Source organism: Microtus pennsylvanicus, chromosome 3 (assembly GCF_037038515.1).
Source record: "Microtus pennsylvanicus isolate mMicPen1 chromosome 3, mMicPen1.hap1, whole genome shotgun sequence".
In the NCBI taxonomy this organism is placed as follows: Eukaryota; Metazoa; Chordata; class Mammalia; order Rodentia; family Cricetidae; genus Microtus; species Microtus pennsylvanicus.
Window position 1 is genome coordinate 55071654 of NC_134581.1, and position 27822 is coordinate 55099475.

General features: G+C 49.9%; 1 protein-coding gene across 2 annotated transcripts; it reads left to right on the forward strand.

Annotated features, from left to right (window-relative positions):
• Positions 1-26036, forward strand: Ankdd1a (ankyrin repeat and death domain containing 1A). Of its 2 annotated transcripts, XM_075965453.1 has the most exons (16): positions 11-106; positions 4068-4171; positions 6092-6190; positions 8347-8445; positions 11774-11878; positions 12620-12718; positions 13664-13762; positions 14393-14491; positions 14692-14790; positions 16239-16337; positions 17040-17138; positions 18285-18380; positions 18898-19102; positions 20637-20768; positions 22641-25128; positions 25326-26036. In XM_075965453.1, exons 1-15 carry the CDS (start codon positions 73-75, stop codon positions 22700-22702), a joined length of 1530 nt encoding a protein of 509 aa, XP_075821568.1. In that variant the 5' UTR covers positions 11-72; the 3' UTR covers positions 22703-25128; positions 25326-26036. The 2 variants fall into 2 exon arrangements, with proteins under 2 accessions (XP_075821569.1, XP_075821568.1); XM_075965454.1 differs by lacking the exon at positions 4068-4171 and having other exon boundaries at positions 1-106.
• The last annotated feature ends 1786 nt before the right edge of the window (positions 26037-27822 follow it).

Sequence of the window (27822 nt, forward strand, 5' to 3'; positions counted from 1 at the left end):
GCGCGCTCCCGGCTCCGTGCACTCCTAGCCCCAGGCAGCTACGAGCCCAGCACGAGCGAGCGGAGCAGCGGAATGGAGGAGGAGCTGGCTTGGGAGACCCACGGCTGTGAGTCCCGGTGCCGAGGGCGGGTGGACATGGTGGGGCCCGAGGCCCATGGGGGATCCCACGTTCACAGAGGGCGGCCCAGGGAGAGGCTGGCCCTTCACATGCCCACCTCGGTCTCTGTGGGTCATCTCGGGCTTCTCTGTGACTCTGGGAGGAACGATGCACAAGCATAGGGAACAGTAGCCGCACATCTGGGACTCATTGTGTCCTGGGCGGGGCAAGCCAGGGGTGACAGCAATCCTTGTTAATATCTTGCTTTGTGTGCTTGGCTTTGAGACACAGGTCAGGCGGGTCTTCTACCTTTGCGACTATGTGGGTAGGGCCTACTGTCATCTCCATTTTTCAGATGAGAAAGCTGAGGGACGGGATGAGGTCACATGACTGTATAGTAGTAGAAATGCTGAAATCAGGCATGGGGCGCAGTTCGGCAGGTGCAATATTTGCTTAATGTGTGCAAAGCTGTGGGTTCCATCTCACGCACCATGTGAACCAAGCACGGAGGCACACATCTGTAATCCTAGTACTAGGGAAATGGAGGCAGGAGGATCAGGAATTCAACATCATCTTCCATCCTTGGCTACTTAGGGAGTTCAAAGCCAGCCTGGGTTACAGACCCTGTCAACCCCCACCGTCCCTACCACCACCCCCAACGACAAAACGAAAACCTAAAGACCCCAGTTCACCTATAATAAAATGGACTGTAGACAGCATATCACAGGAGGAACCAGGACCTAGAAAAGAGGGGCTGTGGTCAGCTCCAGCCCTGAGTGAAATAAGGAACTTCAGAATCTCTTTCAGAATGTACCCAGCGCCAGGTCCCCCTAGGTGTGTGGTAGGCATACCTGTGGCCATCAGCTCTCCTGGGAGCCTTTTGGTGCTCTGCCTGGGAGAGGAGAGAAGACTGTGTCACTGTCTTCTCCGAGGCTGTCTGGGCTGAACCCTGACCACTGATCCCAGAGTGCTTTCTCCAATCCCCAGTCCTGCCCCCTGGAATTCAACATGCTGAAGCCAGCTGTTACTATCTGCCCAGATGAATGAGAAATGGGTGCTGGGCTCCACTAGACATAAGTGTTGCTTTTAAGACCTTTACTTTTTTTAATATTTATTATGTATACAATATTCTGTCTGTGTGTATGCCTGCAGGCCAGAAGAGGGAACCAGACCTCATTACAGGTAGTTGTGAGCCACCATGTGGTTGCTGGGAATTGAACTCAGGACCTTTGGAAGAGCAGGCAATGCTCTTAACCTCTGAGCCATCTCTCCAGCCCCAAGACTTTTACTTTTTAATTAATTAATTAAATTTCGGAGACAGATTCTCTTTGTGTATTCCTGGCTGTCCTGGAGCTCACTATGTAGACCAGGCTGTACCTTTGCCTACATTTGCCTTCTACCGTCTCTGAGTGCTGGGTTTAAAAGCATGTGCCTTACTTTATTATCTTTGTGTGTGTGTGTGTGTGTGTGCACGCGCACGTGTGCACATGCGTTAACGTGTGTGCATGCTTCCGTGTGCTTGTGTGTAACCTGAAGATGAAGCCAGAAGGGAGCATCAGGTTTCCAGGACCTGGAGTTATAGGCAGTTGCTAGCCAGCAGATGTGGGTACTGGGAATTGAACTCAAGGGCTCTGTAAGAGCAACAGCTGCCATCTCTCCAGGTCATCTCCCCACACCAACCTTTATGACACAGGTAGCCCAGGCTGCATAGCCCAGGCTGGATTTCAACTTGCTAAGCAGCTGAGGCTGCCATGGAATGCACGGGTGTGTGTCACAGCACCCAGCAAAGAGCTGGTTATTTCAGAGTGATCACAGCTTTCTGCTGGGGTCAAAGAAGCGTTAAGGACTCTCACGATCAAAGGGAGAATACTGAAGTGTTGAGGGTGTGTTGAGAGATTCGGGGCCGAGAACCCAGCGCTGATAAATGCTCAGATGTCAGAGAGCCTGGTGTGCATTATTGAGGCTGGAAATGTGTGGGGTGGAGTGATGGAACAGATAAGGTTTCATTCTTAACTTTGTCACTTCCGAGCTTGCGGCCCTGCTAAGATGCTGGCATCTGTCCCTGGGTGCCCAAATGTTCATGTGTGACAGTCAGGAGTCGACTCTCTCCTTCCACCTTGTTTTTTGTTTGTTTGTTGTTTTCTGTTTTCCACCTTGTTTTGAGGCAGCATCTCTCTTGCTATTTCTGCCAAACTGTGGTGCATACTCCAAACTAGCTGGCCTTCAAACTTCTGGGCAACTCTCCTGTTTCTGTCCCCTTTCTAGTGACAAAATTACAGATGCATTTGGTTCTTCACATGGGCTCCGGGAATCGAACTCATGTCAACAGGCTTGCTTGGCAAACGCTTCACCTTCTGGGCCAGCTTGAGCTTCCTTTTATATTTATTTATTTGTGTGTAGTAATAGGGGCGCGGCGGCGGGGCTGCGTCCCCAACACCCCAGCCGCCTGCCTGGCTAGTTTATGCCCCGAAATAATTACACAGACACTGTATTCTTTTAATCACTGCCTGGCCCTTTAGCTTTTGCCCTTATTGGCTAATTCTGATATACTGATCAACCCATCTCTAATAATCTGTGAGCACCGGTCTTACCAGGAAGATTCTAGGTCAGAGCTTCATCACGTGTGTCTGCCCGGGAGCGGGGCATGGCGTCTCTCTGAAGGCGTCTGCTCCATGGCGTCTCTCTGAAGGCGTCTGCTCCCGAGAGGAGAGCTGTCGAGTCTGAGCTCACTTCCTCTTCCTCCCAGCGTTCTGTTCTGTTTACTCCTCCCACCTATCTCCTAACCAATGAGATGGGCCAAGGCAGTTCCTTTATTAGCCAATGACCTTCCTCCATCGTGTGTGTGTGTGTGTGTGTGTGTGTGTGTGTGTGTGTGTGTGTGTGTGTGTGGTGTGCCTGTGGTGGTCAGAGGACAACTTCCTAGAGTCAGTTCTTTCCTCTCGTTATGTGGGTCTTGGGGATTGTCAGGCTTGGTGGCAAATGTCCTTACCGACAGAGCCGTTTCACTACCCTCCTCCCTTTTAGACTTTCTTTTTTTTTAATATTTATTTATTTATTATGTATACAATATTCTGTCTGTGTGTATGCCTTCAGGCCAGAAGAGGGAACCAGACCTCATTACAGGTGGTTGTGAGCCACCATGTGGTTGCTGGGAATTGAACTCAGGACCTTTGGAAGAGCAGGCAATGCTCTTAACCTCTGAGCCATCTCTCCAGGCCCCTCTTTTTGTTTTCTTGTGTGTGCATGTGTGTGTCTGTGTGTGCATGGGTGGGTGCCTGCAGAGGTGGAAAGAGAGCGTTGATCCCCTTAAGCTAGAGTGACAGACAGGCAGTTGTAAGTGGCCCAACATAGGTACTGGGAACTGAACTCAGATCCTCTGAAGGAGCAGTAAGTGCTCTTTACCTGTTGACCCATCTTTTAACCTACATATCTATTTATTTATTTGTGTGTGTGTGTGTGTGCTTGTGCCATGGTGCTCAAGTGAATGCCAAAGGGCAACTTGCAGGAGAAATTCCCTCCCTCTATCATGGAGGTCCTGGGATCAGGCTTAGCAGCAAGAACCTTTCCTCTCTGACCCATCTTGCCAGTCCTGTTTTTTTTTTTTTCTTTTAAATTGGGTTCTAGGGATCTGAACTCTTGCCAGATCACTCACTTTACCTAAGCCTTCTCCCGGTGCCCTGGGGGTGCTTTGAGGAAGGAGAGAGAAGCCTTCATCTGGGCAAAGTGGAATGGGCCCTAGACGTGGAGGTGAAAAGGTTTAGAGGTGAGAGGAGACAGAAAAACGAGGGATAGGAAGGTCTAAAAGTGGGACATCCTACCTCTGGCCCACTAACTCCTCACTGTCTTCTACACTGAGTAGATTTTAGCTAGGTGGTCACTGGCTCTACTGGGAATGAATTCCACCCTTCCCCAAGTGCATCCCCAAGTATGTGTTCCCTTCCTCTCACCTGGAATCCCTCTTGCTTCCCAGTGCTTCCCCTGGAGAGACAGCTCCATGAGGCCTCACGCTGGAATCAGGTGGGGAGGATGAAGGAGCTGTTTGAGAAGAGGGTTAACATCAGGGCTAGGAACCACGTAAGTACAGAACGGTGCTGCCTCCAGGGGGACAAGTCACTGCATCTGAGGAGGTGTGATTGTGTGCACTGACTTGGCAGAGGGGGAGGCCCATGTTCTGTCTTCATCGCTGGAGCTGGCCTAAGGGTCAGGATCCCAATCCAGGCTTTGGCAAGTCCAGAGCTCAGACTTTGAGCCTGTGGGGCCCATCTGGAAGGCCTATCTAAAAAACAAAGGTGGGGAGGTACATGTGGGCAGGATTCTGGGGACCACGGGGGACCAGACTCCAGACACTGGGGCACGAATGTGAGGTAGCAGTTGAGTTCAGCTCTCTTAGCAAGCCGTCCGTGCTTGTGTAAAAAGCTGCAGGAGGCACAGGCCCACGCTGAGAGTCCAATAATCAGACAGGGAAGCAGGGTCCCCTGCTGGGGATGGGGATAGAGGAAGAAGCGTGTCTTCTAAGTGGATACTGAAGACAGGCCTGGATACCATGCAGGGTGACCCCTCTCTGACTCAGAACTTCTGGCTTGGAGGAACTTTTTGGATGCTATACTAAGGCTTGATTAGTAGGCATTGAATGCAGGACCCTTGATTGCAGCAGAAGGTCCCCTGTCTAGAGGACAGTTTTCAGAACCAGCTTGGGAGGTGTGGAAATAGTAACAAGAATTATAAGTGTGTCTGGTGTGTTCTGGTCTTCATAGCACTCAGCCACCAGCTTCTTGGTGGCTGACATTTAGCCCTGGAGAGCTGAGGAGAGTAGAAAGTATTGGCCCTGTGTATAGTTCAAGACTATAGTGGGGCAGAGGCAGGTCACTTCAGGTCACACAGCATGTGCTTGGTGATTAGTCTCAGTTCCTGAACAAGTAAGTACCTGCAGGGAAGCATGGCCTAGTAGTATGATAGTGCTTTGTCTGTTTGCCCATCCATCTGTTAGTCTGTCCATCCATCCATCCATCCATCCATCCATCCATCCATCCATCCTTCCATCCACTAATTATGTTTACATGCATACTCACTGATGTCTTCATTCATTCATTAAGTGTATTCCCTCATGAACACTGGTTTATTCATTCATTCACTAAGAATTTACTAAGAACATATCCTATGCTAGTTGCTGGAAACAGAGCAGCAGAACCCATGACAGCTGTGGTCCCAGCAAAGCCCACAAGCTAACTGTCTCATTCCCACAGTACAGGGAGGGGTCCAAGGGGCTTTCTTCCACCTGGAGGTATCCCAGAAAGCTTCCACGGGGTGAGCTGGGCTGAGGCGAAGAGCAGTGTTCCAGGTGGATGGGACGGTGTGGCAGAAGCCCCGAGAGGAGAGAGCTGGTGTCCAGAGATTACACTGAAAAGTAGTGTTCCCTTGGCTGCCTCTCATGAACTGAGACGGCAGAGATGTGGACTATCCAGAGGAGGCTGGTGGCCCAGTCTGTTCAGATGGACCGAGAGCCAGAAACCAGGATAAACTCCCAGGGTGGTGGAGAGCGAACCAGACGGTCAGGCCCTTTCGGCTCATTGTGAGGGAAGAACCAGACACTCGGTCTCCCTTGGGGACACTGAGAGCTGTCTTAGGTCACATGTGGCTTCCCAGTAGGAAGAAAGATTTGGAGCTGGAAACCATCTGGCCTCTCTGAGAAGCAAAGGGGGCAGTGCCAGGCCACACAAGGGCTTGTAGGCTCAGGTTCAGGCGTTTGCCCCAAGAGCAGTGGGGAGCCATGAAGAGTTTCAGGCAGGGACAGATGGGTCCAGTTAGTGTATCTTATATTTGTTTTGACTGTACCATACCAGAGAAAAGGGACCCCAAGAAGGACTGGATTCCCCACCAGCTGGTCACCAGAGCCACCAACAGCCCTTCCTCCCTGCAGGCCAGCTGTCTCGGTAGGGAGGGTGCTGGGGGCTGGCCAGGCAGGGTGGAATGACAAGTTCCCTCCCCTCCTGGCAGGTGGGGAGAGTGGCCCTGCACTGGGCTGCAGGTGCTGGGCATGAGCAGGCTGTGCGGCTGCTCCTGGAGCATGGGGCCGCTGTGGACGACGTGGACTCGGTAAGGAGTTCTGTGTGACACGCACCTGTCTTCCTGTCTCGGGAGCAAGGACATCCTCATTCTGTCTGACCTCCGAACAAGTTGTCATTGGTGAGATTGCCACCGACATGCAGATGCTTAGGTACAGCCTGGGCCCAAGTCGGTCTTAGGAGTTGGTGAGACTTTGTCCCATTCCTTTTCCCTGGCGCAGGAAGAAAGGGCTATTATCAATGGCCTTTCAGTTCTGGGAACGTTTTCGGTCCTTCACAATACTACGTGATGAGGGAGACTGGTAAGTCATAGAGCAAATAGTCACGTGGATCAATGATGGCCCACTTAGCAAAGGGGCCAAGAAGAGGGTGATAGGCCGCGGGACTCTGCCCTGGTCAGCACCTAAGAAACTGTGTCCTGGGACAGACTGGGCAGATCAGTAGATGGCGCTCTGCTTGAAGGGGAGGGAGCCCTAAGACAGGATCTGCAGAATTGCTGCCACAGGTTTAGAAGGACTGAATCTGGCAGCGCCATTTGGTACGGATATACTTAGCAATGGATACTTCGGGCTGGAGGTGTGGCTCGGTTCTGGAGTGGCTGTCTAGCACGCACGAGGTCCTGGGTTTTATCCTCAGCATGGGGGTGGGGAGGAAGGAATAAAGAAAGAAAGAGGAACCCATAGAGAGAGGCTCTCGGGGAATCCAAGCTGGCCCCAAACTCAAGAATGACCATGAACTTCTGTTTCTGCTGCCTCCATTCCCTGAGCGCTCTATAGGGCTGGGACTCCAGGTGTCCAGTTTATGAGGTGCCGAGGATTACAGCCAGGACTTCACACGCGCGAGGCAAGCTCTTTACCAGCTGAGTTACACACCCAGCCCCCAAGCTAACTTTAACTCACTAACTAAACACCACTGGGTGTTGTGTCGTACGCCTTTAATCCCAGCATTTACGAGGCAGAAGCAGACGACCTCTGTGCGTTTGAAGCCAGCCTGGTCTACATAGTGAGTTCCAGACCAGTCAGGGCTAAACAGTGATTCAAACAAACAAAGGCAGGTGAGATGACTTAGTGGGCTGTGCAGCCTGGTAACCTAAATCAATCATTCAGTCCTTGGAAGCCACGAGAAGGTGGAAGGAAAGAGCTAAGTATAAGGTTCTCTTTCAGCCTACACACGCTCTCCACTGCACGCACATACAATAAATGCAAGCTGGACGTGGTGACAAACACTATGTTTGCAGCATTTGGGCGGTGGAGGCAGGAGGATCTGGAGTCCAAAGTCATCTTTAGCTACATAGCTTGAGGCCAGCCTGGGCTACGTGTGAACCTATCTCAAAGCAACAGTAACAACAACGACAGCCAAGCAAATGTGAGATCTCTTCCCTCCAAGTGGTTTCTTTTAAATGGTCCTTTTACGGAAGTAGCAATGAGAGTAGATGGCAGTTATTTTAATTTTAGGTTTCATCTAGCAAAATAAAGTTTCCAACAGTTTATCAGCCTGGATCTCTGTGAGTTCAAGGCCAGCCTGGTCTAAGGAAAGAGTTCCAGGACAGCCAGAGATAAACAGAGAACCCTGTGCCACAAAACAAAACAAACTAGCAAACCTAGGGTTGCAGAGATGGCTGGGTGGTTTAGAGCGCTTGTTACTCTTGCAGAGGACCCACATTTGATTCTCAGAATCCACATGGTGGCTCACAACCATCCATACTCCAGTTTCAGGGAAACTGTCATGTTCTTCCGGCCTCCTCTGGCACCAGCACACATGTGACGGATGCACTTACATATACATAGCAAAACCCCTTTAAATATCTATAAATATAAAACAAAATAAATACGTCGTTTAAAAAGCCAGCAAAGCCGGGTGGTGGTGGCGCACGCCTTTAATCCCAGCACTTGGGAGGCAGAGGCAGGCGGATCTCTGTGAGTTCGAGACCAGCCTGGTCTACAAGAGCTAGTTCTAGGACAGGCTCCAAAACCACATAGAAACCCTGCCTCGAAAAACCAAGAAAATAAAAATAAAAAAATAAATAAATAAAAATAAAATCTATAAAAATCCAGCAAAACTTTCTGACTTTTAAGTGCCTAGAGCTTGGGGCTCTCCGGACTGAGTGGCACCTATAAAATGAACGGTTTGGCCACGTGGACACAGCCACTCCTCTGTCTCCTCCCTTCCCTCTGTCCTCTCCCCTAGTTTGGGATGAATGCACTTCTCCTGTCTGCCTGGTTCGGCCACTTGCAGATCGTGCAGATTCTCGTCAACGCTGGGGCCAAGGTCCACTGTGAGAGCAAGGTAAGGTCTCAGCTGGCAGCCCCGCACCCCCCCAGCTCTCCCCCTAGCCCCCTCTCTGCCTCCCCTCGTCTCCCACCTGCTTCTGCCACTGGCAGTGTGCCTGCCCCCTGGAACCTTGCAGCTCCGCTGAGCTGAGCCCTTGGAAGCCCCTCCTAAGCTAGATAGAGAAAGGGCGGGAATATTTTCATCAGACAATTGTCTCTCATTTGGTTGTTCCAGCCCTCCCTGCTCTGGGGTGGAAATTCTCCAGCTGTCTGGCCAGCTGATTTCCGTATTTACAGACAGGGTTGCCCAACACCCTACAGGGCAGTTGGGAAGATGCGCTGAGGCTGGAGGTCTTCCTTAGGAACCCCCAGAATCTAAAATGACAAAAGGAATTTTGCAAAAATAAGATAATAGATGTTGAAATGGGAAGATTTTTTTTCTGAGTTATCCACATGGGCCCCTGTGATCATAGGAGTTCACACAGGAAAAGACAGAGGCAGAGGGAGGCTGGAGTTCGGGTCCCAGCACCCACATGGCAGTTTGCAACCATCTGGAACTCCAATAACCATAACCTAACCTTCGCTCCAAGTTTCTAGAAAAAAAGTGCCCTTGTCCACCCATTTTAGGCATTCTTTAATTTTAAAAATTATTTTTATTGTGTGTGCGCATGTGCACGCGCATGCATGCGTGCGTGCGTGCGTGTGTGTGTGTGTGTATGCATGTGCTTGCATGTGTGTGTGTGTACAACTTGCAGAAGCTGTTTCTGTTCTTCCACTGTGTAGTACCTGGGGATCAACCTCAGATTGTCAGGCTGCAAGTGGCTCTGCCCACCTTGTCGTCTATCCAAGCCCCAGTTTAGATTTCTCAACTTAAATGGTTTCCACTTAGATCGCCCCTGTCTTATGATCTTTGCAGCAAAACACTCTAAAATTTAGTGACCAGTGTAACTGGACTTTAGTTAAAATAACTAGGACTTACTCTTTTTCTTTATTACCTCCTCCCCACCCCCTTTCATCTTTTGGTTGTGTAGACAGGGTCTTACTCTGCAACCCAGGCTCACCTGGAACCCACTGTGTAGCCCAGTGTGACCTCGATGCAATTCTCCTGCCTCAGTCTCTGAAGTGGATTATAGACATCAGTGTGCCTGGGATCATTTTCTTTTTTCAGTTTGAGGAAGGGTCTTACTACATACAAGAACAAGTCCTCCATGTTCTTGAACTTGTTATCCTCCTGCCTCAGCCTCCTCAGTGCCTTGCTGATATTGTTCATAGCTCCGTGGCTGGCTAGGCCATCCCTCTTGCTTTGCCCAGGTTAACCCATGAGGTAGGCTTGGGTTGACTGGACTGTAGGGTATCTGGAACTTCTGCACGGAGAGTTGGGACATCTAGGATAATGTCCTCAGTTTCTCCAGTGGCTCACAGAAGCCAGCCTAGACATTCTATGTGGCTTCCTTGGGACAACAAAATAGTAAGAACAGGCCTGGGGATGTAGCTTAGTTGGTAGAATTCACGAGACCCTGGGTTTGGTCCCCAGCACTACATAAATTAAGTATAGTGGTCACTCTGGTGGTGAAGGGCAAGAAGGTCAAAGTTATTCTTGGCTGCACAGCAAATGTGAGGCTACCCTAGGCTGTTTATTGAGAGGGGTGTCTTGCTGTATTGCCCAGGCTAGCCCTTAGCTCCTGGTCTCAGGTGATCCTCCCCACCAGCCTCTTGAGTAGCGAGGAGGACTATAGTCATGTGCCATACCTGGCATTTTTCTAAAGTACTTTAGTTGGTGAATTTCTCACTGATGAGCTTTTTGGGATTATTGCATATTTTGGATACACTCAGCGTGAATTTCGAGCGTTGTTTATTGCCCTTTAATTACTTCGGCACACTTATCATTATCTAGAGTTTACTTACAACAAAAGCCACAGACCTCAAAGTCAGACTCACTGAGCTCACAGCTATCAAGACATAGACCAGTGTTCTGCCGATTCTTAGGCTGCATCAGTGGTTGGTGAGCACTGGAAAACAGTATTCCAGGGGGCCCGAGAGATGGCTCCATGGTTACGAGTGCTCTCTGACCCAAGCTCATAACTAACTATAACTTCAGGTCCAGGGGGATCTCAGCCTTTTCTGGCCTTTGAGGGAAGGAAGGGCGGGGCAGAACACACACACACATTTCTTAAAAAAAAAATCTTTATGTGTATAAATGTTTTGCCTGTGTGAATGTATGTGTACCACATGTGCCTTTTGAATCCCCTGGAACTGGAATTAGGCATGGCTGTGAACTGCCATGTGGGTACTGGTACTGGGAACTGGGTCCTCTGCAAGAGCAATAAGTGTTCCTAACTGCTGAGCCATCTCTCCATCTCTAAAAATATTTTTAAAAAAGAAAAAACAGTGCCCAGGGACTCCAACCTTAATGTGGCAGGGGCGGAAGTTCTGGGTCATTTGTCCTTCGCGAATCTTCGTCATTTAAATATCCCACAAGGGACCTCTCTCTTCCTACCTCCCCTTCCCTCTCAAAGACCTCTTGACTCCAGATCCAGGGGTGCACATCTGGCCTTTTTCACCCTGGAAGGTCAGGTCTTAGTGACTGTACACTGAACGCTCAGTTGCTGGCTTCATTTTTTATTCATTTTTACAAGTGTGTGTGTGTGTGTGTGTGTGTGTGTGTGTGTGAGAGAGAGAGAGAGAGAGAGAGAGAGAGAGAGAGAGAGAGAGAGTGAGTGAGTTTAATCGTACCACATGCATTTAAATACCCTAAATGGCCCTGGAACTGGAGTGATAAACCTGTGTGAGCCGTTTGATGTGAGTGCTGGGACTTGAACCCAGGTCCTCTGGGAGAGCAGCCTGCCGAGCCATCTCTCCAGCCCTGTTCCTTACACACTGCTCTGTGGGATGTTCTTGGGGCTGCACGTGCTGCGTCAGCTTACAGTTTGGAATCAACTGTTTGGTGGCGCACACCTGTAATCCCAACATTCAGGAGGCAGAGGCAGGAGGATTTCTATGTGTTCGAGGTCAGCCTGTCTACATAGCAAGTTCCAGGCCAGCTAGAGACGACACTTAAATACTTTTCCTATGCTCTGACTTGGCAAAGACTGAGGCAATCTGTGTGTAATTGCAAACTCGGAGAGGTGAAGGCAATGGGTCCCAAACCAGAGTTGATGAGCGTGGAGCCAGGCTTTTGGCTTCTAGCATCCTGATTGGTGGCTGCCTCCCTGGGTCATGCATGGGCTCTCTTCACCATTGACAGCATTGTTACCATGGCAACTGTATGCTGGGAAACAGGCAGTGTATAAGAGGGGCCCTTCACAGACTCCAGCCTCCCCCCCTCCCCACTGGCTTGTTTCCAGGATGGTCTGACCTTACTGCACTGTGCGGCTCAGAAAGGACACATGCCTGTGCTGGCCTTTGTCATGGAAGACCTGGAGGATGTGGCCTTGGACCATGCAGACAAGGTATCACCCTTGCAAACCTATTCAACTCTCCCATTGGCTGGTACTTCACTGGGTGTACCCTGTCAGTTGAGACACTCTTTGGATGTGTCTTATTGGCTCAGGCTCTACTAGGGACACTGCACACCTGGATCCATTCTTAGATCAGCTAGGAAAACTATTCTACCCTTAGCGTCCCCGGAGGGGACATGACAGGTATACAGACGGGCAGGATGAAATCAGAACGTGGCTGGCTCTCCCTTCCATCAAGGACTAGACAGGTTAGAGAAAAGAGCCTGTCTCTGTTTCCCAGAGAAGGGAGGGGGAGGTTAGGGAGGGAGAGTAATTGGAAAGGCGTGGAAAGCATCCTGGAACTTCAAGGGCAGGAAAGAGTTCTGAGTGTGTGATTTCTGGCAGGCCAGAATCATGAGAGGGGAAGTCCAAAGGGCAGAGGATCCCCATGGAGCTCTGTCTCAAACCTGAGGATTCTCTCTTCATATGACTGGCAGCAGGGAGCCACTGAGGAACTGTGGCCGGAGGAGGGTCTCCTCCCAACAAAGGGGCTGCTGTTCAGAACCTGGGGCCCAGTGGCAGGGAGGATGGGGCGCGAGAGGCGAGGAAAGCCCAGGCCCGCGGGCAGGGGCGGTGTGTGCAGGGCAGCCTGCGGAGGCTCACTGGCTCTGGGCAGGGGCTCACTGGCTCTGGGCAGGGGCGGTGTGTGCAGGGCAGCCTGCGGAGGCTCACTGGCTCTTGTCTTCTGGTCAGCTGGGAAGAACAGCATTTCACAGAGCTGCGGAACATGGACAGCTGGATGCTCTGGACTTCCTCGTGGGCTCTGGCTGTGACCACAGTGTCAAAGACAAGGTACCGTGTGGCTGAGAGGCACACTGAACCCCTGGCCAGCTGCACTCCTTGTCCTTGGTCCTGGCACCTCCTAGGCCTACCTGTTTTTTTTTTTTTCAGATTTCTTTTATGGTGCATGAATGTTTTTCCTGAGGTCAGAAGAGGGTGTCAGATGGTTGTGAGCCACCATGTAGGTGCTGGGAATTGAACCCAGGTTCTCTGGAAGAGCAAGTGCTCTTAACCACTGAGCCATCTCTCCAGCGTCATAGAGGCTACTTCTGACCCAAGTTCTGCTTGGGGGAAAGGCTCCCAAAGGCCAGAATGTGTCGTGTGTCTGATGTTCTTCTAGTGGGCACATGGGCCAGCTGGTGAGGTGTGAGATGTCCAAGATGAAATTTCTTTTCTTTTTCTCTCTTTCTCTCCACCCCACCCCCTTCTTTCTTTTTTTTTTAATTGATTTTTATTGAGCTCTACATTTTTCTCTGCTCCTCTCCCTGCCTCTCCCCTCCACCCCCTCCTTTCTTTAACACAGTCTCATATAGTCCAGGCTGGCTGCAAGCTCAGTATGTATCAGAAAATGATCTGGGACCATCTTCTTGCCCCCAGCTCCCAAGCACTGACTTTCTAGGTGGCACTGCCATGCCTGATTTTTATAGTCCTGGGGACTGAACAAGCTCTGTGTAAGCTGGGTAATCACTCTACAAACGGATGTACATTCCCAGCCCTTATTTTGTTTTTAAAATAATGCAGCTGCCTTGAATCATAAGGAGCAAGAGTATGTGCAGGACATATGCCTGGTTGTAGCTTTTGGTGGTGACAGGCATGACGCTCGTCAGACTTGTTCTGTAACCCTGGACATGTTGCTCTGGGCCTTAACCTCTGTATCTGTGAAATGAGGTGGGCAGCTCCAGTGGGTTCTGTGACATACTGAATCTGGGGACTCTGTCATCTGTGTTCTTCCTGCAGGAGGGGAACACGGCTCTGCACCTGGCTGCCAGCCGGGGCCACACAGCTGTGCTACAGAGACTTGTGGACATTGGACTAGACCTGGAGGAGCAGAACACAGTGAGTCATCAGCTGGGGATGCAGACAGAGGAGGTGCTTGCTGGCTCTGTCTTTGGGGAACCCCCAGCCTGGGGGGCAGTGTTCTTTGTCTTGGTAGAGAGCTGGGGCAGGGCATGTTCTCATACTGACACCCACCAGGAGGAAGTGAGCAGTCTTCCCAGGGACCTGGCTGAGCAGGGAGCCAGATAGGATTGTCAAAACACGAGCAGGCATGGTGGTGCACGCCTTTAATCCCAGTACTTGGGAGGCAGAGGCAGGCGGATCTCTGTGAATTCAAGGCCAGCCTGGGCTACAGAGTGAGTTCTAGGACACCTAGGGCTGCACAGAGAAACCTTGTCTCAAAAAAACATATGCACACACAAAACAAACAAACCAACAAACCATGAGAAGTCGCCACTGCCTGGATGGTCGGGGTGGCTTTCTGACTTAGGAGGGGCTAGACTAATGAGGGCGAAGTGGGTCAGAGGGCAAGGAGGACATGGGTAGAGGCGATGATGAGGTCAGCAGGTCATGCGCATTCCTCACTCATAGGTGGCTGAGAGCTCAAGAGGACAGAGATAGGTGTGTGCCCTTAACTCCAGGTCTGGCTTCCGCTTCCCCAGACTCCGTCCCTTTCCCTGTGTGTTTCAGGAGGGTCTGACCGCTTTGCATGCAGCCGCTGAAGGGATCCACACGGACTGTGTGAGGCTACTCCTCAATGCCGGGAGCAACGTCAATGCCCTCACCCAGGTAGCCAGCCCTCCAAGATTGGTGAATAGTCACCCTGGGTTCTGGTCTTGGCATCTCCACAGTGTAGCTATGTAGTAAAGGCCACAGGCCTGGGCCAATCACCAACGACTCCGGCCATGAGACTCGAGTGGAATATGAACCTCGGTGCCTGTCACATGAGAGATCCTTGGAATAGTGCCCTGATACCTGTTTCTCTCCAGAAAAAGCTGAGCTGCCTCCACTATGCAGCCCTTGGTGGCTCTGAGGATGTGTCCTGGGCACTCATCAAGGCAGGCGGGTGCACAAACGTGGCAGACAGGGTAAGTGTTGGGCCTGGGTTGAAGGGACCCCCCACTGAGTCTCCTGTGATTATATTAAACACAGAAGGGAGAACTAGGCCCTTCCTCTCCCTTGTGGTTGGGGTGGGGCAGGGACTAATAATAGTGGCATTTCATTTCTGACGCTTTGTCAGGGACAGTGTTGAAACCCAGCTTGGCCATCCTCCCAGCTGAACTGCCTGCGCCTAGCAATCTTTAATGTTTGCCAGTCCAGCCACTGACCACTTAATTATATTCTCTGTCTTTCTGGTGTTTGTGTGTGTGTGTGTGTGAGTGTGTGTGTGTATGTGCGTGCGTGTTTGTGTGCGTGCGTGTGTAGAGGCCAGAGGTCAACATTAGAGGTCTTCCTCAATCACTCCCCATATTATTTTTTGAGGCAGCAGGGTCCTTCTGACTGTGCTCCCCAGCCCTGCGGTCACAGGTGTGTCCTGCCACCTGTGACTTTTTATGTGGGTGCTGGGATCTGAAGTCAGGTCCTCATGCTCGCATGGTGAATACCAGCTGAGCCGTCTCTCCAGCCCAGGTGTTCACCCTTTCCCTATTAGAAACCTTCAGGGGCTGTGTAATCCTGTGGTCAGGACAGATGTTGTTATCAGAAACCCCAGATCCTCCTATCTTGGTAGTCTTCTCAGTTTTGCTAAATAAATTGGTTTGCTCTGGGGGCAGAGGTTGGGGAGAGACAGAGACAGGAAATGGAGAGAGACAGAGAGAGGCACACAGAGAAAAAGAGAAATAAAAAGTGTGTGTGTGTGTGAGAGAGAGAGAGAGAGAAACAGAAAGGGAGAAATAACAAACCTGTGTGTTGCTGCGTGGTGGTGGCGCACGCCTTTAATCCCAGCTCTCAGGAGGCAGAGTCAGGTGGACTCTGTGAGTTCAAAGCCATTAGTCTGGTCTACAGAGTGCGTTTCAGGACAGTCAAGGCTGCACAAAGAAACCCTGTCTTGAAAATAAATAAATAAATAAAGGAACCTGTATGTGCATGGGTGGGTATGGGTGGGTGAGCGAGAGAGAGAGAGAGAGAGAGAGAACCTGGCCCTGAGGCCTTGGTACTATCTACCACTTGCAAACTGTTTTGACCTTACCAAGCCTGCTTTCATATATATATATATATATATATATATATATATATATATATATATATATATAATCATAATATAAAGAAGGAGATATGTATTTCAAAAATATAATTTCTCTTTTAAATCTTTTAAATGTGCCGTGTACATATACCCAAGGCTGGCACAGCAGAGCCTCTAACCCAGCATGAAGACTACTGCCCTCCTATGGATCCTCCAGTTTCAGGCATTGTGGCTGTGCCTGCCTCACGTCACCTATATTGTTTGAGAGACTACAATGGCCACGTTAACCCCACCCCACCTCCAATCTGCAGTCCTGGGAGGGACTTACTGATTAATCTCCATGTCTCTCCATAGCAGGGCACTGTTCCTATACACCTTGCTGTGAGGCACAACTTCCCTGGCCTGGTCCAGCTCCTCATAGATGCCCACAGTGATCTGGATGCCACGGATATTGTAAGTGACTGCGGAAACCACTCAGACCCAGGGGTCTCCCAGCATGGCCTAGCTTTTTAGCTTCCCAACGTTGTTGGTTTTTAAAATTTGTGTGTGTATGTGTGTGTGTACATGTGAGTATCTGTGTGACTATATGCTACCTGTGTGTGTATGCTATGTGTGTGCAGGGGCTCTGGGAGGCCATGGGGGGCATCAGATCTCCTGGAGCTGGAGGTACAGGCAACTGTGCGCTACGCATTGTGGGTTCTGGGAACTCAAATAGGATCTTCTGCAAAAACGGTGCCTGCTCTTCCTATCTATCTATCTATCTATCTATCTATCTATCTATCTATCTATCTATCTATCATGTATACAGTGTTCTGCCTGCATGCATGCCTGTAGGCCAGAAGAGGGCACCCGATCTCATTATGGATGGTTATGAGCCACCATGTGTTTGCCGGGAATTGAACTCAGGACCTCTGGAAGAGCAGCAAATGCTCTTAACCACCACACCATCTCTCCAGTCCCTGTTTATTTTATTGTTTTTTTTTTTTTTTCCGAGACAGGGTCTCTGTGTAGTCCTGGCTATTCTGGAACCACTATATAGACCAGGTTGGGATTGAACTCACAGAGCTCCTGAGTACTGGGATTAAAGGCATGAACCACCATGCATGGCTCCCATATGCTTTCTGCGTGCGTCACCTCCCCCTGTCTTCTCTCCAGAGGCAGCAGACTCCCCTCCACCTCGCTGCCGAGTATGCCTGGCAGGATGTGGCTGAGATGCTCCTCGTGGCTGGAGTTGACTTAAGCCTGCGAGATAAGGTACCTCTGCTCTAGGCAGCCCCTCTGTCAGGCTTCCACTGCTCCCTTGGGGTCAGAGACACTGCTACCAATTCCTCGTCCCTGCTCTCATAGTCTCAGGACCTCCTGTGTAACTCAAAAACCTGTCTCCACGACACCCTTTGTCCTCTGAGGCCTCAACTGTGGCCCTACGGTCTGCTGGGGCTGTGGTTGGTTTCTGTTTCACCCCTCGCCCACCAGACTGTTAGTTCTGTAAGTCACATGGGTGGGTGTCAGAGGTAGCAGGATCAGCCAGCATCACACTGCCTAACACCTCCCTGGCCATGCAACAGAATTCAGGGTGACTCAGGGTGGCCCCTTCCTTAGATGGCTGGAGGCCATGGGGTGGGGTGAGACAGAAGTCAGCCTTGGGCTGAACTCACGGCTTTGAGCTGAACCCAGGAAGCTGGCTACATCTAAAGAGCAGTTTCCCACGTCCCTGCAGACCCCTGCAGGTGATTGGCCGTGTGGGAGGCCTGGAGCAATGGGTCTGGTGGCTGGGGATTGGTAGGCAGGTACGGCAGGATGGCCCAAGCCAACTCCAGGCTCTGATTTCTTCATCTGAGAAACGAGAGTGGGGACATCATGTCGTTGTGGGGTTGAAGAGGGAATGAAGGCTGCTTGGCTTGATAGACCCTAGGCCAGTGGCTCTCAACCTGTGGGTCGTGACCCCTTTGGGTCAGATATTTATGTTATGATCCATGACAATAGCAAAATTAAACTTATGAAGTAGCAATGTATGGTTGGGTGTCACCACAACATGAAGAACTAAATTAAAGGGTCACAGCAATAGGAAGGCTGAGACCCACTGCTCTAAGCGTGTATATGCCTGTTCTTGTGTGAGTGTATATATCCACGGAGGCCAGAAGAGTGTGTGTGCAGATTATTGGTAGTCAGAAAAGGTGGAGTTGCAGGTAGTTGTGAACCACCCAGTGTGGGTGCCAGGATCCAAACTAGTCCTCATGGTAGAATGGCAAGGGCTCTCAACCTCTGAGCCATCTCTCCAGCCCAGCTCTGGGCACAGTTGGTCCTGATGAAACTGGAAGTGGTTGCTGGAATAATAGTAAGTCTAGAGGCTGCCCTGCACTGCCCTGCAGGAGCTCCGGCTTCTCTACCTCTTCTTTGCAGCAAGGAAAAACAGCCCTGGCAGTGGCCGCCCGAAGCAACCACGTTGGTCTGGTGGACATGATCATAAAAGCTGATCGCTTCTACAGATGGGAGAAGGTAACACCTCCATTCATCTCCTGTTGGAAAGCCTTGACTGTGTGTGGAGCCTCAACCGATTCTGGGGCCCTGTCTCTAAGTGGGTGCTCATCTCTGCCTTGGGTACTGCTCAGATAGTGAGGACCTGGAGATGGGCAAGCAGCCAGACATGTTGAAAGGAGGCAGCCTCAATTCTGTGCTGGTGAGATCTTGGCCAAGGAGTGAATTGGTTTGGATACATAAATTTCATGGGTGACAGAGAAGTGGGGTGAGAACCGGGGGGGTCTCTGGTCGGAGGCTTTGTGGAAGAGGTGCCATGGTAGTGCTCTTTTGACTATGGCATCGGGTTAAAAGTCAAGGAGGTGAGTTCCAGAGGGAGGAACAGTGTGGGATCCAATGGTCAAGGCAAGACACACACAGGGTGGCAGACGTGAAGCCTCAGGCCCATGCTGATTCGGGTTCCTGGCTCTATCACCTGTGTTAAGATCATGAGGCAGGCCTCAGACGGCTCCTGCACTTTTGGGATCTGCCCCCACAGGACCACCTTTCATGCAGGGACATCAGCGACCCCGCTAGGAAGAACCTGACCTTTAAACAAGACCACCGGCAGGAAACACAGCAGCTCCGCTCTGTGCTTTGGCAACTGGCCTCTCGGGGTCTGAGGCCCAACGAGTGGAAGAAACTGGCATATTCCTGGGAGTTCACGGAGGCTCACATCTGTGCCATTGAGCAGCAGTGGATAGGTACCATCTTACCCTGCCTTCCACCAGGGCAGCCAGGGATGGGGGCATGTGAGATGAGCTCTGAGTTCAGAAGCTCATGTAGCCCACAGCCCACGCTACTTCCAAAGCACTCCTGGCTTCTTGCACAGGCTGTGTGTCCCTATTCTACCCCCCCCCCCTTTGTGACCTTAAATTTTGCAGAATCTGCTGAACCCATACCCCTGGTTTCCATACCCATGGTTTATGCACTCAGCTAACGCCATTCCCTGTAGAGAAAAAGAGAGGCCACTGTTGGCAGTCTTATTTAAAATCAGTTGAGACATCTAGACCCTGGTACAAAGGCATGAAAAAGAAATAGACAAAAAGAATATCACGTCGGGGCAATGACTCAGTGGGTGAGAACGCTCGGTGTGCAAACGTGAGGACCGGAGTTCAGATCCACAGCACTCACGTAAAAGCTGGGCATGGCTCCGTGCATCTTTAACCTCAGTGCTGGGGGTGGTGGATGTGCAGATAACGAAGCATCATTAGGACTTGTTAGCCAGCCAACCTAGCACAGCACAGCACAGCACGGCACAGCACACTTCAGCTTCAGTGAGACCTGATTCACACGAGTAAGAGTGACAGAGCCGGACGCGATGCTCAACTTTGGCCTCCACATGCAAGGGCACAGGTACTCACACCATATGCACACACTCACTCATATGCATCACACACCCATGCAGCATAAACACTCACACATGCGCGCGCGCGCACACACACACACACACACACACACAGAGACAAGAGACAGAGATAGAGACAGAGAGAGAGAAACATAAATACTGGAAAAGGAAAAGAGTAAATTCTTCATTTCAAATGCTGTGATTCCTATACATGAGGAAGCCCAGAAGATACAAACATATGCATTGTCAATGGATGGGTCAAAAGTAGGTAGAATTTTTAGAGCTTTCTAGAGAGCATCTAAGGCTGAAAACCATAAACCAGTGCCAGGGCACAAAGACGGCCAGCTGCCTCTCACTAGGCTGCTTTTTATGTTAGATCTAATCTGTATGTTAGATCCAACATGTGCCCGAGGTGTAGACTGTTAGAAAGAAAGCATATCATTGGGTAACCCAGTACCTTGAAGACATAAGCATTTTTTTTTAATTTTTCTTGAAAGGGTTTCTCTGTATAACATTCCTAGCTGTCCTGGAACTCGCTTGGTAGACCAGGCTGGCCTCAAATTCACAGAGATCTGCCTGCCTCTGCGTCCCAAGGGCAGGGATTAAAAGCATGTGCCACCCCTGCCTGGCTAACATGAGCCATTTTTTAGAGTAGGCAAGTAGATGCCTCAGAGAAAACCTGAGGCTGTGGAAGTTCTTTGACCTGAGACACCAATCACCCACCCACCCGATCTGAGAAGCTGTGTATACTGTGACCCTGACCTCCACCTCAGGCTGCCTATAGCAGAGAAAGGCCTCTCTCCTGCTGGGTGCATTTAGGATGCAGTAGAGGGCAGCATATACATGCTCTGGGAAGGTGCCATGGTGGCCTCTACTCTCATCTTCTGCAGGAACCAGGAGCTACCAGGAGCATGGTCACCGGATGCTCCTCATCTGGCTACATGGTGTGGCCACAGCTGGGAAGAACCCCAGCAAAGAACTGTTTGAGGGCCTTGTGGCCATCGGCAGGAGAGGCCTGGCTGGTAAGTGAGCCCTGGCCGGAATGCTTGGGCCCTTGAAGGACCGCTCAGGCCAGACATCTGTGGGACTGGTCTGGGGCAAACTAAGGCCTCCTTACCCGTCATGTCTTTGAGTAATATAGCCAGTGAACCCCCGTGCCCTTCACAACCACCAAAGTCACCAATGACACTATAATCTTTACCTCCCCAACTGTCTCTGCCTTCTAGTTTGGAATAAGGCCAAAAACAGCCTTAGGAATTCTTTTTCTTCTTTTTTTTTTTTTTTAGGAATTCTTTTTCATTAGGGGAAAAGAGCCACAGACTGGCTTAAACATTGAGTTGAGCCTTCTGAGGCCAGCATAAGGTACTTAATTAACCATGCCACTCCCCAAAACTTAATTTGAGATTCCCATAGTGACTTGGGACTTTCAAACAAGCAGGACCAAAAGCTGTGGAACTAATCCCTCATTAAAGCCAAGCTGGTTGATAAAAAAGCCTTACACAATAGAGTGTCCTCAACATGGGCAGCATGGGGCAGCCGCAGTATGGGCTAGTAGGCAGTTACTGGCAGCCACGAAGGCTGCCTTAGCTATGAAGCAACAGGAAAAATAGCTCTTGCATGGTGGCTCTCCCACACCTCCTCTAGGCCACGTGAGGAGTGCAGGCATTTCAGGGTGGAGGGATTAGGGAATAGTTATTTTTGCTTTCCAAGAACTTTTTTTTTTTTTTGAGACTTGGTCTCATGTAGCACAAGCTAGCCTCAAACTCAATTTGTAGCTCAGAATGACTTTTGTGATCGTCCTGCCTCTGCCTCTCAAGGGCTGGCATTAGAGGTGAGCTACAGACAGTACACCCCATTTCATATGTTACTGGGGGAAGATCTCAGGGTTTGGTGTATGCCAGGCAGGTATTCCACCAGCTGAGCTCTATCCTCAACCTCATTTTCCAAAATACTCTTTAAACAACCACCACAACCAAAACATCTGGGTTTTAATTCCAGCACTCAGGAGGCAGAGGCAGGAGGCACACTACTGGTTCCAGGCTGGTCTGCTCTACATAGCAAGCTTTAGGTCAGCTAAGGCTTTGTAGTGAAACTTTGTCTCCAAGTAATCCATGTTAGTACTTGGGAAAAAATTCAAGCTTGTAAGATTATTTTATTATTGCCCTCAGGTACTTACATAAATAGTAAAATAAGATGGTACCTTTTTTATTGTTGTTTTGTTTTGTTTATTGAGACAGGGTTTCTCTGTCTAGCAGTCCTGGCTGTCCTATATCTAACTTTGTAGACCAGGCTGGCTTGAACTCACAGAGATCCACCTGCCTCTGCTTCCTGAGTGCTGGGATTAAAAGGTGTGCACCACCACCGCCCGGCCCAACTCAAGTTTTTTATTGTTATTTTTTTGTTGTTGTTGTTGTTTTGGGGTTCTTTGCTTTTTTGAGCCAGAGTCTCATTATGTAGTCTTGTCTGGCCTTGAATTTGTTCTGTTGACCAAGCTGGCCTTAAACTCACAGAGATCCCCCTTCCTCTCCCTCCCAGTGCTGGGATTAAAGGCTTGTACACCACATCTGCCCCCCCCAATATTCTTTTTAAAATGTTTATATATTTATTTTATCTGTGTCTGAGTGTTTTGCTTGCATGTGTATCAGAAGATGTTGGATCACCGGGAAGGGGCAGTTATGAGCCACCATGCCAGGGTTGTGAACAGAACTCTGGTCCTCTGGAAGAGCAACAAGTGCTCTTAAGCACTGAGGTCTCCCAAGTGTTCTGAAGAACAGCAATTGTGTCTTCCCTAGCTCAAAGCCCCACAGGGAATTAGGACACAAACCAACCCTGGGCGGGGGGAGGGGGAGGCAGAGCTGATGCATCTCAAACAACAGGAGTCTTGTGTTCCACAGAAAGCACCAGGAAGATGGCAAATGGAGAGCCCAGGGCCCCCAGGAGGTGCACAGCCATGTGAGCTGTGGGAACGGTGCGGGACCACGGTATGGAAGAGGATCTCCATAATGGCCTGCACACAGACCTCCAGCTACTGGACTGTAGACACCCTGCCCCTGTGAGGAAACTCTCAGACTTTTTGGAGGATGGGAGATGTGTTTATTCTAGGTTCTCTGGGTCATCTTGTCTCAGCCCACTTGTTGTGTTTGTGAGGGTGCATATGTGTGTACATGCATTCCATGTGTGGAGGCCGAGGGCACTTGCTGGGTATTCCTCCCCAGGCACTGTTCATCTCATGGTTTTTTGTTTTGAGACAGAGACTCTCTCGATATTCCTGGGGAGTCCTGGATCGACCTTTACTTTGAACAGCCTGTGTGTTTTGAGACAGGGCCTCTCATTGCCCTACTTAAACCGGCTGGCCAGTGAGCCCAGTGATCCTCCTGGTTGTCCAAGTATGTGCCCCTGCCCTGGTTTTTATGTGGGTTCTGAGGGTTGAACTCAGGTCCTCACATTGCATGGCAAGTGTACAGACTGAGCCTTATCCCCAGGCCTCTCACTGTCTCTTAGCCTAGAACATCATGAAGCGCCCTCTGGAGGTGCAAGGGTGTCTTTACACTAGGGCTCCAAGGTCCAGGGGGGAGAAGCAGCTTGTCCAGGTCATACCACAAATCAAATGGCATCCATCCAGCTTTCTTCCAACCCAGCCTGCAGGAAGGGCTGCATTCATCACCTCCAAACCAGACTGTCCTTAAGTTGTTCAGGACAACACATTAATCTCTAGTGTCAAACAGACAGAAGCGGCCATGCTGATCCCACCGTTGTATTATAAAGTCCGTTTGTAGGTGTTGACAGTCAGGGAGGCATGTACTCTCCTTTCCCTCCAAGTGAATAATTGGATATATAATTTTAAAATTTTTTTAAAATCTTTTTTATCTCTTAATCATTTCAGAGATTAAGTTGCAAAACAGTGCTGAGAATGTTCAAGTTTTCTGCATGAAGCTCCTGTAAATGTTAACTCTTACACAACTACAGTGTGGTTTTGTGAAATCAGGAAGTTAGAGGCTGGAGAGATGGCTCAGTGGCTAAGAACCCTTGCTCTTGCACAGAACCCTGCTTGCTCTGTTCCCAGCACCCACATGGCAGCTCATAGCTGTCTCTAACTCTGTCTCCAGGTGATCTGGCGCCCTCTGTTGGCCTCCAACATTACTGCCTGTATGTGGTTTTGTGTGTGTGTGTGTGTGTGCCTGTGCATGTGCGTGTGTGTGTGTGTGCCTGTGCGTGTGTGTGTGTATGCTTGACTCTGTGTGACGTGTGTTCAGGCAAACACTCATACACAGGAAATCTTTTTGAAAAAATTAGGAAACTAACAGTGCTTACATCTATTCTTTAATCTCAGACCACATTCAAGTTTTGTCAATATTTTGCCCCTTCCTGGATTACTATTTGGCCCAGGGTCACAGAGCACATTTAGACATTTTAGCTGTCACTCTGTTGTGCTTCTCTGGTGCTCTGGAAATTGAAGGCAGGGTCTCACATTTGCTAGTCCGCTGAGTTAGCCCTTTAGCATTGTTTTTGTTTTAGGTAAGGTCTCTCTGGAAGCCCAAGCTGACCTCAAGCTTGAGATCCTCCCACCTCAGCCTCCCAAATACTGGGATTGCAAGATGCACACCACCAAGCCTGCCCCCTGCCGCATCTACCTACTTATTGTGTGTGTGTCAATAGGAGGGAGGGCAGAGGGCAGCCTGCCCGAGTCAATCCTCTCCCTCCACCTTGTGGGTCCTGGGCTTGAATTCGGGCCATGAGACTTGATGGCCAACACTTTCGCCCACAGAGCCATCTTGCTAGACCCCCCTTCCCTCTCTTAAAAGCTTTTCTTTTCAGATTTAAATTTTCATTTTATGTGTACATTTTGCCTGCTTGCACGTACGAAACACCACATCTGCGCCTGGTGCCCGAGGAGGCCAGAAGAGGCATCGGATTCCCCGAAACTGGAGTGACAGAGGTCACAAGCCACAGTGTGGGTCCTGGGAACTGAACCCCGATTCTCTACAAGAGCAACAAAGCACCCTTCATTGCCGTGCCGTCTCTCAGCCTCTCACTTCATCTTTAATAGTCGCGCGAGAAGTAGAACATGCTGCATTGACAGGGATGCTGGGAGCTGCGCATCCAGGACGGCCCCACTGGCCACGGTGGCCACTGAGACTGTGCAGTGGGCGAGGCTGAGGAACTGAATTTTCTTCTTCTCTTTTTTCCTCAATTTTTCAAGAGGGTTTCTCTGTGTAGCCCTAACTGTCCTGGAACTCACTCTGTAGACCAGGCTGACCTTGAACTCACAGAGATTCACCTGTCTCTGCCTTCTGAGTGCAGGGACTAAAGGCTTGCATGCATCACTGCCACCAGGTCTATTTTATCCAGTTTTAACTACTGAAATAATAATAGTGAATGATGGTCTTGTTTTTCTTTTTTTTTTAAAATAAATCTTTATTTATTGCATATACAGTTCTGCTTGCATGTATACTTGCAGGCCAGAAGAGGGCACTAGATCTCATTACAGATGGGTGTGAGCCACCATGTGGTTGCTGGGAATTGAACTCAGGACCTCTAAAGAGCAGCCAGTGCTCTTAACCTCTGAGCCATCTCTCCAGCCCCCTGGTCTTGTTTTTCTTTGTGGCAGTACCGCTGAGGAGATTGCCCTGGTTTTGCCTTGTCACTTGCCACTTCCACTTCTCCAGTTAGGGGCTGTGACTGAGATGGGGCTGGGGGTGGGGGGTCCTGGTCTCAGGCTGTCTGCAGCCCGGGCCAGACCAAAGGCTGATATCCGAAAACTGCAATGTCGCAGGTGGAGCAGGTTGGTCATTGTCACCTCCTGCAGCTGTTCTGAGCCTTTCCTGCCACCTCCCCGCAAGGTCGCTTTAGCCACTAACCCACTAACCTTCCATTTCTAGCCTCTTCTTTCTATAATGTTAGTGGTTTAGTTTTGTTTCTGAGACAGGGTCTCACCGTGAAAACCAGGCTGTCCTGGAACTCTCTGCAGAGACCAGGCTGGCCTCAAACTCACAGAGATCTTTTTCCTTCTGCCTCCCAAGTACTGAGGCTTAGGACACACCCCCCCATTTTTTTTCTGGATAAACAACAGACTGTCTCCTGGAGATTTCTAAAATAAAATGTGGTTTGTCTGCATATGAAGCAGGACAGCAGCAGTGGGAAGGGGCAGCACAAGTCTTGTTTGGAAAGAACTCCAAGATCAATTAAATGAAAAAAATCAATGTGTAACTGTGCTATTGTTTGAGAAATGAATGTGAAGTTTTAATTGTACATGCTTGTATAAATAACAGCCAGATGAAGGCTCAGAAACTAATAGAAGTGGTGTCCTTGGAGTGAGAGCCCATGGGACTAGGGAAATGGTGGAAGAAAGAGGTGGGTTGTTTTTTTTAAAGTTAGGGTTTCTAACTGTCCCTTTGTCCTAGAACTCTCTGTAGACCAGGCTGCCTTGAACTCAGAGATCCACCTGCCTCTGCTTCCCAAGCACTGGGATTAAAGGTATGCACCACCACTGCCCGGCTGGGAGAAAGAACTCTTAATGAAATGATGCACTGTTTTAACTCTTCAAATGTGCAGGTGCGTAAAAGAATGTGGTGTCTGGAAAAGGTTAACTGGTGAACAGCATAAAGACCAGCAGTCACTGGGGCTCGGTGGGAGGATGGAGAGGAGGGATGGGGAGTTGGCATCCAGGGCACTGTTGGGACAACGAAGCTGTTCTTTCTGGTAATAGTGGATACATGCCATTGAACAGTGCTCAAAACCCATGAGGCGTACGGTACCGTGAGCCCTGATGTAAGCTCTGGACTTTAGTTGATAATGTTTAGTATGAGCTGGTGGTGTGGCTCAGCTGGTAGAATTCCTGAAGTCCTGGGTTCAATCCCTGGCTCGGCATAATCCAGGTGTGGTGGTGTGCTCAGAAACATAGTGAGCTTAAAGCCAGATGGAGCCACATGAGACTCTGTCTAAAAATAAAGGAAGGCTGGGCAGTGGTAGTGCACACCTTTAATCCCAGCACTTAGGAGGCAGAGGCAGGTGGATTTATGAGTTAGAGCCAGCCTGGTCTATAGAGTGAGTTCTAGGACAGCCAGGGATACACAGAGAAGTCTTAAAAAGATCAATTAATCGATAAATAAAATGAAGGAAAGGAAGAAACAAAGAAAGGCAGGCAGGAAGGAGTGTCAGTGATGGTCCGTCAATTGTAATGTCCTTCACAGATGCAGAATAATGACAGGACAGACTGTGTGGTAGAGAAAGACAGAAGGGAGTTCAGCTTTCTCCGTCACTCTAAAAGTTGAGAATGCTTGCTGCTGGGACCAAAGTTCAGTTCCCAGGCCTAACTCAGGCCCCTCATAGCCACCTGTGACTGCCCCTCGGGGGATCTGAAGTCTCTGCTCTCTGAGGGCACCTGCACACACGTGCATGGACACAGACACATGGCTAAAAGCAATACAAATCTTTAAGAATAATGGGGAAAAAAAGAGGCTTTAAAACCAGCCATTTGGGACAGGTCTGATGCCGCACACCTGGTGTAGGAGGGTCTTCTTTCTATGTGTTGCTTTCATTGGTTGAATAAAGAAAACTGCCTTGGCCTTTTGATAGGGCAGAAACTTAGATAGGCAGGGAAGACAGAACCGAATGCTGGGAGGAAGAAGGCAGGCAGAGAAAGCCGCCACGGAGCCAGCCGCCAGGTCAGACATGCTGAATCTTTCCTGGTAAACCACGACCTCATGGTGACATACAGATTATTAGAAATGGGTTGAATCAAGATGTGAGAGTTAGCCGATAAGAGGCTAGAAATAATGGGCCAGGCAGTGATTTAATTAATACAATTTCCGTGTGGTTATTTTGGGGGTTAAGCTAGCCGGGTGGCAGGACAGGGCCTACTGCCGTTCCTCGTTACTACACACACCTATAGTCTCAGGTACACGGGAAGCCGAGGCCAGACACTTGCCTGAGCCCAGGTGCTGCTGTTTGAATCTGAGTGGGCGTGTCTGCGTGTGGCACAGCTGTGGTCACTTTAAGAGCTCAAGGCACCTAGGTCCCAGCTTTTGGCACCTGGGGAGGGTTAGGAACCTTTAGAGGTGTGGCCTAATAGGAGTT